Source organism: Chenopodium album, chromosome 15, assembly GCF_948465745.1.
Source record: "Chenopodium album chromosome 15, dcCheAlbu1.1, whole genome shotgun sequence".
Classification (NCBI taxonomy): Eukaryota; Viridiplantae; Streptophyta; class Magnoliopsida; order Caryophyllales; family Amaranthaceae; genus Chenopodium; species Chenopodium album.
The window spans coordinates 41,942,740-41,954,468 of record NC_137848.1 but is presented as its reverse complement, the minus strand read 5'-3'; the positions used below and the strand labels follow the sequence as shown (position 1 = coordinate 41,954,468).

At 34.5% G+C, this 11,729-nt stretch overlaps 1 protein-coding gene across 1 annotated transcript; it reads left to right on the top strand.

Moving 5' to 3' along the window:
• Window positions 1-581: 581 nt before the first annotated feature.
• Window positions 582-2,705, top strand: LOC145583166 (uncharacterized). Its single transcript, XM_081640337.1, has 2 exons — window positions 582-1,567; window positions 2,248-2,705. Exons 1-2 carry the CDS (start codon window positions 878-880, stop codon window positions 2,362-2,364), a joined length of 807 nt encoding a protein of 268 aa, XP_081496463.1. The 5' UTR covers window positions 582-877; the 3' UTR covers window positions 2,365-2,705.
• The last annotated feature ends 9,024 nt before the right edge of the window (window positions 2,706-11,729 follow it).

The following is an 11,729-nucleotide window of genomic DNA, read 5'->3' as shown; positions in this document are numbered from 1 at the left end:
CCTCATCAGCAACAAATCTCAACCCCTACCCCTCTAGGGTATTGTCAGCTAGGTTTGAATTTTTGATTGGGAGGACCATTTGGGGGACAGAGGGAGTAACAATAATACGAATAATAATAATAATAATTAATGGGTGAAAATAAAATGTAAAGAACTAGAGTAACTTTTGTATAAATCCGGTGTACAGTAATTTACTATACATCGGGGGTTACTTTTATCAAATTTAGCGTTACTTTTACAATTTTTGGGGTAACTTTTATGAATAAAGCATAAATAATTTGTAACTTTTATTTATATCAGGGTAACTTTTATTCATATTAGCGTAATTTTAGCTTATTTTAGGATAAATTTATAACGAATGTATAATATTTTATTATACATTCGATTTATTTAAAAATTTGTGAAAGAACTATACTTAATTATCTACACGATGACATGTAAACCAGTTTACTTTTTTCAATAATCAAAGCAAAAGAAATAGGAAAGCCATCAAAGGGTGGTGAGTCAGAGTGATTTCACAACCGATTGGGACCCTATTGGACCACCCTCTAATGTCTATCTTTTGGTAAAGATAAGCACTCCAAAGAAAAATAAACTTCCTACTATACTTTGATTGAATCTTCTCCTACACAAACAAAGGGCCAAAAGCATTAGAAGTTAACAGAAAGGTCCAATCTTTCCCTCCCCAATGGAGTAGCCTTGTTACACTAAAATTCCACACTACACTCCAATGAGAAACTTCTCTTCTCTTAATCAAGTTATTACCCTTATAATTCAGCACCCAAAAACCCCATCAAAATTAACTATTCCTTGATTTCATTTCTTTGAATTATATGATCAAATTTCTTGTTTTTTCTCTCCAATAAAATTTTAAAAAATGGATCTTGAAGAATGGGATCTTCTTTCTGATGAAGGGTTGATTGATTTTCATGAAAATAATGGAGCAAATAATTTTGTTCCCAAATCAAGTACAACTGTAATTGATATGAATTATTTTCAGAAATTTACTGAGCCAGAAATGAAGAAGATGAAGAATTCAAGGGTAATTCCTGTGCCAATTCAATTGGATCAAAAAATTGAGGAAATCCCAGAAGAGGTAATCAAGTTACCAATTGATGAAACCCCAAAAAAATCTGATGAAAATCAGATGATCAAAGGAGAAGAAGCTGATTTTCAGGAACCAGTTTCTCAAGTTTTCTTCAAGAAATTGAAGGAAAATGAATTTGTCGACATGAAAATGGACTCACCCAAGTCTTTAAACAGGGGTATTTTGCCTCAAATTGATGTGGGTTCTTATCAATTTGAGGAAATTGAGAGAAATAAAAGTGGTAATTTTGAAAAAATTGAAGAAAAAGAACATGAATTATCTGTGAAAAAAGAGGAGAATGGTCATGAAAATGAAAATGATGAAGGTTTGAATGTTTGGAAATTGGCAATGACTGGAATTGGTGCCCTTTTCTCTTTTGGTTTTGCTGCTGCTACTGTTTCTTTCATTGTTTTAGGTAACCGACACAAGGAGACTTCCAAGAAGCAAGAACTTCATTTCCAACTTTATGCCCATGACAAGGTGAGCCCTTAACCTTTGCCTCTTGATTGCTACTACTAGTATAATTGTTGACAGGTTTTGATCTCAAGTCTTGGCTAATTAGTCGGCGTTTAATGTTTATGTGAAATGTGTTTGTGGTTTTCTGCACTTATTGAGTTTGCCTCTCTTGATCACTATTACTTGTATAATTGTAGACGAGATTTAATTTCAGGTCTTGGCTAATTAGTTGGCGTTTAATATTTATGTGAAATGTGTTGTCTCTTAAAATTTGGTTTTTATGCCCTTATTGAGTTCAAGTTTAGGTTCATGATCTTGCTATGTTAGTGTAGAAAGTGATGTAGAATTAAGTGAAATAAAGCTTGATTGATTGAAGAAGTTACAATAGGGAATGAAATTCTGGCAATTTGTGATTTTTTGCATAGGATAAAAGAATTTGTAATTTGTTCTGTATTGGAGATGTCAATGTAACACATTCGTAACTTTGAGATCATACTAGTGGCCCATTTAGTTCCCATAAGATCAAAGTGATCGAACTATTTAGTCCAATCGCGGGGCAATGATAAACTTCCCTTGCCATGATTGAAATCCAATCCTCTGTAATGTTTGTTTCTTTGTTATCAAAGTTTCAATCTTGTGTATTATATATAAGATTGGAGAACTATTATTGGGTATTCCACTGATGTAGATTGTCTTGGTTTCAGAGGTTCAAGCAAGTAGTTCGCCAAGCCACCAAGCTAAACGAAGCCATCACCAAGATGAGAGGTGCTCCTGTAACTCGAGCTCACATAACCATTGGTGGTTACCATGAAGGTCTTTAAAAAGGTTTTCTTCATCAGCACAATATGAAGTCTGTTTCTGAAGTCAGACAGTAAATGGTTTAGTAAATTTCTGTTTTGTAGTAGTACTTTTTAAGCTTGATCCAATTACTTTTGGTATAAAGATCTTGCTGCCTGTTTGTGAATAGATTGCGAATCCTTTCTTGTACTATCTAGTCTTGAGATTCCATATGGTTTATACAACTATGCTTCAGACGACGAAATTGGAAGGTACTAAAAACTGTAGGGAATGTGGTCCTCAGTTCATCACATTATTGTGCTTATTTCCAAACTATGCTGAGATATTGTTCATATATAAAATCTAGTTGTGTTTTTGGAATCAATTTTGATTCAGTCTACACGGCTCTTGGGTCGGTGAGATTGATCGCGACTTCTCTCTGCATTTCATGTTTAATACTGAGTTATAAACTTGTTAGATTAGCTTGTTCTTGTGAATTCATTAGATTAGTGTTATCTTTTAGTCATGATGGTAATGGTGCTTGTAGGCAATGTATGGATTTTAATACTGAATAATTCACCTATGTCACAGATGTCAGTTTCGTCATATTTATTTAAATCAGTATCGATGCAATATTTAAGTGACTGATGGAGTAATCTATTTTCCGTAATCAAAATTACTTAATTCATGAAATCATGTGAAGGATGGAGTAATTTGTTATCCACAATCAAAATAATTTATTTCATGATATCATGTTACTAATTATATGACATTATTGACATACATATATAATATAATACTTTATAAATTGTGGGACAAGTTAGGCATCTGGTGCATGATACATCAGATAACTATAAAGTAATATCTAGAAATAATGTAATCTTTTTTAATTTTAAACTAGAATATGGGCCTTCAATTCTTGGTCGATTGGTGTTATATTGATTGGAATCTTTGGAATATAGAGATATCGCTCCAACGTGTACAACGTAGTAACTAGTAAGGAGAAGGATCATATTAAATCGGTATCTCTCACATATAAGTTAACATAGATGAACATCTAATACTTATAGCTGAGCTCAGACGTTTCTATGTACCTTGTTTCTTTCATTTACGTGTTGAGTATAGGCATACTTTGAGTAGCCTCTTTTATTGATCAGCTTTTTCTAAAAATAACAATGACACAGTAAATTTCATTCTCAATTGTCATTTATAGTAAATTCTAAACTTCCAAGGAGTACTTCTACAAACTGTGATAATAATCAAAAGTGAAGTCACACAATAATGTACCAATTGGACCTTCATGCAAATTTAACCTATATCCATTGCTTATATTAATTTGGATATTGAATAGAGTGAAGTCAAAATATTGTGCAAGTTATAGAAGAGAAGATATTTAATATTTCCTTTTGTTTTTTGAAACAATAATTAATTCCTTTGTTTCATTATATTCTTAAAATGATGCAATTAAGCAAGTGGCCGATTATGTAAAGTGACTAATTGAAAATATAATACTAGTAGTATGTTTGTGTACAGTCGTGCATGGGACCAAGTCGGGGCAAGATCAAATTTGAAGCTTCTTTTTATTTGGATTGATAGGAATAATTCATGCTTCTTGTTTTAGTACATTATACCAAAGGAGTCACATCTAGTTGACCTAGTCAAGAGAATTTGTCAAACATGGGACATCATACTCAGTGACTAAAATTGGATTAGCCTGTGTCGATTTATTTTAAGTATGCAAGGAAAAGAGCTGTATTAAGACGAGAAAATAATAAAGATAAAGATATCCTCACTCTTGTAAAACCGTTGGGTGGATTTGATATCATGACCTTGAAACCATATTTCCATACCTTTAATGATATTATTCAATATAAAACTCCATGATTCTTTGATGAGTTCTTATTTTTTATTTAGGGTCTGTTCACATTTATTGAATTAAGCTGAACTGAATTGAAGTAAACTAAACTGATTGGAGTTGAACTGAACTGAACTAAATTGAGCTGAAATGAATATTTTATGAGAGAGGGAAATTAGGAGCTGAACTGAAATGAACTGATTGGAGCTGAACTGAAATGAACTGAACTGATTAAAACTGAACTGAACTGAAATTAAGTAAATGTGAAGAGGCCCTTAGTACATCAAAGCTAAATAAATAACGTGGTAATATGAAATCTTCCTAATTTCTCAATGATATGTATGTTATTAAACTTGCATGCACTTACTTGACCCATAAGAGAGTCTGAGTACATATAATTACAACATTGTTCTATCCTGAAATCAACTTAAAAACTATTTAGTAATAGTTGACCTGTTAATTAACTCAGTAGCAGTTCCTTCCTTATATGTATTTTCATTTGATATAAATTAGTCATACAATATAAATAACAATACAAATTACAATTCGGTAAGGGAGATTCAAAATTATACTTGCTCCGTTTTTATTTACTTGACCTATAGCCCTTTGACACACAATTTAAGGAAGAGGTTAAAGAAGATTAACATATTATAAATTAAAAAAAAAAATTAATACTATGAAACCCCAATTCATCCCTTTTATTGGTGGTTTTATTTTTTTGTATTAAAAATATCGTTTGTCTTCTTTAATTAACTTCTTAAATTACGTGCTATAGGATTATAGGTCAAGTAAATTAAAACGGAGGAAGTATTTTATTTTACATAAATCCCCACTCTTTATCACTATATCAATACCTCATTTGTACTCTCGAGTCCCTTAAAATGGGAGAGATCTTTAAAAAATATATACTCGTATAATGATTGAAAAACCTAAAGATATTTATCAAATGGTGGGTCATTATACACAAGGAGAAAAAGAACTGATTGAACTGGAAATTGGCTAAAAGAATCAATATTCAATGAATATACTATACAGATAGGCCTATATTACTTGGAAAAGGAATTGCTTGCTCATTACTGTATTTGGATATTAGGGGGTGTTTGTTACTTGTAAGTGGAAGTTAACTAAAGCAAATTCTGAGTTTTCATGATGTGATAGGCAGACGAATTTCTTATTGTTGTAAATACGTGTTTGTTCGTTGTATTTGTATATCTTTTTTAGTCACTTTCACTTAATTATTGACTGTTAAAAATAAAATTATTTGATTTTAATTTTAGTTATTAGCATTTGTTATACGTATACATGTCACATTTTCCTTCACGAAGAATCCAATGTACGAAGTATTTTATATTTTGGAGAGGGGGTTGTGGTTAAAAATAAATAATTGAGGTAGGAGTTTAGACAAGTGTAACCCATAATTCTTTCTAACTTTCTTTTTGCCTAATATTGATCTACTCTTTATAGTTGAAGACATCGAACGACAAGCAAAAGTTTGAATCACGTCATTTCCCAAATCAAGTTGCAATTGCAATATTAAGAGGGCAAAATATCGACGTGTTGCGTTAAGTTATAAGGAAATCGTTAGAAAGGTGGGCCAAATTGTTTTGATGTACACAAAGAGTTGCTTTGTGTTGTGTACGTACACATCGAATTGGCCGGCCGCTAATGGCGGGGTGTGTGCTTGAAGATGCCCCTTTATCCCAAAATGTGTGCTAGTCGAGCGAGTTAATCACAAGCTAAACGGTGCTCGACTTGATCCGAAAACTTTTTACTTGTGCACGACTCATGCTCGCTACTCGCTAAACTCAATAACACCCCTTGTGTGACTCATGCTCATTTAAGTTTCGAGTAGAGTTGATTAGCTCACGATCTGTTTGTTACAATTTTGGTCCTTCTAGAATTCAAAGCCTTATTTTTTTCAACTTCACTATATATATAGAGTATATAAGCTCTTTTTTTTAAGCTCTTTTAATTATCCCGTCAAAAAAAAGAGTAATACTTCCTCTGTTTCTATTTAATTGACCCGTTCAATTTAGGCACAGATATTGAGGAGACTAGGAGAGGAGAGAAAATGATAAAGTAACTGGGGTACAACTAAAAAAAACAAGGTACTCCCTCTATCCCAATTTACTTGCAACATTTTGGCTTGACACGTTTGTCGATATATACGTTTGACCGTCGATATCTTTTATTATATATTTATAATAGTTATAATAAGTTTATATTATGAAACTATGCATTAAAATAGAGCCAATAATATCTTACATGATTACATTGGCTTTTATATAATAGCTGAAAAAAAATGGTCAAAGTGAGATGTGTAAATAGTGTTAAAAGTCAAAACATTGCGAATAGTTTGGGACAGAGGGAGTATAAAATTTACTCAAAAAGGAAACGTGTCAACTATAAATAAACTTCTTAAAAACGTATACATGTCAACTAAAAAAACGGAGGTAAGTATTATTTTTTAATTATATACTCCCTCCGTCCCCAAAACTTCGACCCTTTTGGCCTAATTTTAGTCCCAAAATGATCGACCCATTTGCATTAAAATACCCACTAATTTACAACAATATTTGTGCAAAATTAGCTTCCCCATATAAAAAAAAAAAATTTCATGTATTTTTAATACTTTATCTCTCTACTTTTTTACAAACCCCATGTAAATTTATCTTTCCAATATGTTTTTATTTCTTTTTATTTAAGTTTTTTAATAACTGCAAAATCAACCCAAAAGCGTCGAAGTTTTAGGGATGGAGGGAGTAATATAAATATGTACTTGTATATTATTAACTTGAATCGAGTTGAGTACAAGTTTCTCGTGAACTACTCGAACTCGATTAGCACCCCTAGCCCAAACCATTAGTAGGTGTATGTTAACCGTTGTTTATGGCTTCATTCAAAACAGCTTCTGGCAAACATTGCTTTGCTTGGGCCTTAGGGCCATTGCTTTACAATTTATCTTGGGCTTGTATCACTTAAATCTTAAAAGCCTTAAAACAAAAAATGACTCTGACAGATGCCTAATAAGATACTTCGATTCATTATAACGGTTGTGAGACAAGTTCATCATGCAAGAACAATTTCGAAACTGAATTAGACAAAGTTTTCCTTTACAATTCAATGCTTTTACACATCATACAAAAATCACAAATTCAGCAATCTCATTTAATATTTTTTAAGCACCCTTTTTAGGACATGATCTCAAACTCCAAAAAGAAAGTATACTGAATTCAAACATATTGTGGTTGCTTAGGGTTCGAGTACGCAGAGGCAGCAGCAAACTGTAAATTTTCCATGGCAATGCTGCCTTGATATGATACGGATCCGCTCTCGGCGTTGAACGACAATCGGCCGAGAAGGCGATAATGGAGAATTGGCCAAGGATGCAAGCAACAAATCCCATCCAGCCACCGGCGTGGAACAAGCCATGTTTCATGGTGTAGCAATGTCCTGTTGAGGTGAGAAACTCTTGATGAGTGCTCAGGTTTGCAGCATATACTAGAAGACCAATTCCAATAATAAAACCAACCCTGTAACATATGATTGATAAGCACATAGGCTGTTTGATTAATAGTTTTTATTATAGGAAAATTGGTTTTAATAATCTTAAATTTGGGCAATTCATTTTAAATATTACCAACTTTGGGCCATTTACTTTAAATAATTCGAATTAGGCCATTTATTTAGGAAAAATTGACGGGAATAATCCCAACTTTGCTCCGTCCGCTCAAAATACTCCAAACTTTCAATTATTTTTAAATAATCCCAATTTTATACTCTATCCGCCCAAAACAGTTTCAAGTTACCGGTAATTTGTTAAACAGGTAAGATTTTTTTTCTTTAAGGTTTAATTTACACGTGTCACCACGTGATTGGTCGAAAATTAAAAAAAAAACTATATTAATAATATTATTAACTAATTAATTAATTAAAAAAAAAGGAAAAATTAGAAAAAATAATCCCAACTTTCATGGATTTTGTTAGAAGAATCCCAATTTTGGATTATTCTGGAATCATCCGAACTTTGGGGGTTCTTCTTTTTCTTCAATCCCAAATACCTGTTATCGGTTGAAAGGGTTATTTTAATTTTTTTTTTAAGTGACACATGTCGTCACAAGTTAATTGGTGAAAAAAAAAATTTTAAAAAAAAAGCCAAACCCTTCAGCTGGCACCAACCACGAAATCCGGTCAGCCACCACATGACGTCGGCCGGTCGAAAAACAGGGCCGGCTTCCCCCTCCCCTCGCCACCGTCACCAACCCTTACCCCACCTCTCGCCGGCCAATTACCCCCAGTCACGAAAATTCTTTTCATTTTCTCTCTCCTCTCAATTGCCTCCAACCACTCCGACAACCACGATATCCGGCCCCTGCACCTCTCCCAGCGCCGGTTTTCCCCCCTGCAATCGAATCTTCTTTTCCAATTTTCTGGCTACCCTTCTCAATCGAAAACCCCCATTGAATCTCCACCCGAAAATGGCTTATAACCACCACTCCCACTCCTAAAAACCCCCCAAAAACTCCTCCCCACCGTCGAAAAATCCTAGTTGCTTAGGGTTTCGACCTTTCGGGGTGGTGGGAGGAATGATTTGCGGTTTTTGGTAGTGGGGAAAGGTTTCATTGGTGGTTTCATGGGGAATGGGGGGTGTGTCGTGGAGGGAAGAAGACGGCGACACGGCGGAGGGTGTTTCAAGCGGCTCGCCAGCAAGAAAGCTGGGGCAGTTGGGTGGTGGTTAGGGAGGTTCGGTGGGGGAAGGTGAGGCTGACTGGTGGTTTGGTATTTTTGGGTTTTTCTTTTTGTTTTTTTTTAAAAAAAAAAAATTTACCAATGAGAGATTGACTCGTGTCAAGTGACCTGATATAATAGGTCATTGACTTTTGTTGACCGGTTAGGGATTAAAGAAAAAGAATAACTCCCAAAGTTCGGATTATTCCAGAATAATCCAAAGTTGGGATTATTCTAGCAAAATCCATGAAAGTTGGGACTATTATTTCTAATTTTTCCTAAATTAAATAAATAAACCACCATCAACCCCTAGCACCTCCCAAGGCCCTCCTCTCCGACCGACGCTACCTCATCCCCTTACCGGCGCTGGACCCAACTATTAATAGTCAACCCTATCCCTATCCCTCTATCGGTCGTCAGCCCTCTCCCTTCCCCTTAAACCACCATCTGCCATTAAAGAGATGTGTCAACCGCTCGAAGTTCGCATCGAAATTCGCCACAAAGAGCAATAACATCTCGACAATTGTTTAATCCCTCAATCTCTCTCTTCAAGTCATCTCCACCTTCAATCACCGTCCTTTCACCCCAAGAAACACTGTAGGGAATATTTCAAGCATCCTACATTTGAGCCCCACTGTGATCATACACTTAAGCATGGTGGCGTCCAAAGGGAAGGAAGCTAGAGCAAAAGAGTCGCCAACAAGTTTTAGGAACATGTAAACCGTTCACAGGGTGAAGGTTACACCCCTTCACGATCCATGAGATCGCTAACTCCATAGTGGTCCGGAACCATGACTGGATATTCGGGGATGAAAGTACAAATCCAACCTAAAATAGATTGAACCTGCCCTAAAAATAGGCCTCTACTTTATTCTTTTCATATTCATGTGCGCTTTCTGACTAACATACAATCATTATATTAATCCTAAACATGTTTATCTATGTTGGTTGAATATTAATGCACAAACAAAACTATTATTGGCGATCACTTAAATCATAATCACATTAGCCTAAACAAGATTATTAATTATCTTATTAAGCGTGATTACAAGTACAAATTCCCTTTAAACCTGCAAGAGATGGCGTGATCAAGCAATAACAATAATAATATATATCAAGCAACATGATAATAACAATCAATAAAGCTTAATAATAGCAAGATCCTAGGCATGATACTAACAAGATTAATAACAAATCCAAGCATGTCACTAAATAATAAAGATCAAATCTTTATCCCTAACATGATACTAACATGACAGAAGAAAGAATAATAGGAAGCAACCTAAGCATGATACTAGAAAGCAATAAAAGCATCCTAACATGATACTAGAAATTAAAATAATCTAAACATGCTTTCTATATCAAAAGAACAGTAAATAATCGAATTACTTATTTCGATGCCTCGTATCTCTTTCTAATAACAAAATACACACGTTAGTAAGTTCGAGGAAAATATTAAATCAATCAATTAAATCAAATAATTGAAATAGAGATTTGGGACCAAACCCTCAAAAATTATCAACCTTTCATGTCTAGGGCGAAGACAACTTTGAACTTGGCTAGGTGTATCTAGAACTTGTGAATGAGGAATTTTGTAAAAGGGAAGGTTAGAAAGAGGGAGAAGAATAAGCTATTCCTTGAGAGAATTAAGGATGATTGATGATTCTCAGTGAATGAAAACGGGGAAATACGACCCTATTTATAAAGAAAATAGTCCGAAAACGATAGAAAAGAATCAAAATTTGAATCGGAATAAAACTGACCCATGTCGCCAGTGACAGAGCCCAGCGCAAAACGACAAGCATCACGCATGGCGACAAGCTCTGTCGTTTGGCGCTAGTTAAAAGATAAAACGCGCTTTTGTACAGAATCCTTTCCTTAATATAATTAAATAATTAAACTCCATGTTTATCAATTTTAAATCAGATTTTATCAAAATAAAACACTTTAGAAAAGAGTCAGAATTTGACTCAAGTAAAACAGCTCTTATCGCGATAGTGCGGCTACGATAAAACAACTGTACGGAGTCCTTCCCCTAATATAATTAGACGATTAGACTCCGTGTTTATCATTAATTTAAGGTTAGTTTATCATTAAAATATTTGTTTTATTCCAAATTAAAATCATTATCTTTTCTAAATTAAATAAAATAGTATAATTATAAATCCTAATTCCATTAGAACTTAAACTAACCTTCTGGATTATTCTAGAAGATTAAAGTAATTCCTAATAACTTTAGAAATAACAATTAATGGGCCCTCCACTTGATCATTGGGCCGTGTATAAAATCATTTTTGGCCCAATTTAGTATTTTGGCCATAACTTCCTCATTATTCATCGGAATTGGGCTTATAATATATCGTTGGAAAGCTCTTTTCAAGCCCTATCCAACTACGCTATTATTGAACCCGTATTATGGACCAAACTAAATTGGACTAGACATTTTCCATAAATAAGGTACGAAAGGAAATATTTTCAAAAACAAAAAGAAGCATTTTATTAAAACGAGTGCATCACGAGACTCTTCCACATTTCACCTCGTTCGATAATCAATGACGTAAAAGATATTCATCACTGGGTTTGGTTTTTTGGGGAGACACAATCAGGAGTCTATAAACACCTTCTCGACAATCGAGCTAAACCGCCTCCGATCCCAAACGGTTCCTGAAATTGGATGGTGTGGGATTGTGGGAATGATGGTTTAAGGGGAAGGGGGGTAGTCGGGGCGGCGCCGGCACCGGGGAAAGGGTAGGGCGTCTGGGCCGCGGCAGGGGGTTGGATTGGGCTTGTATGGCAGTGGGGGTGGCTCGGTGCTTGGGTTGAAGG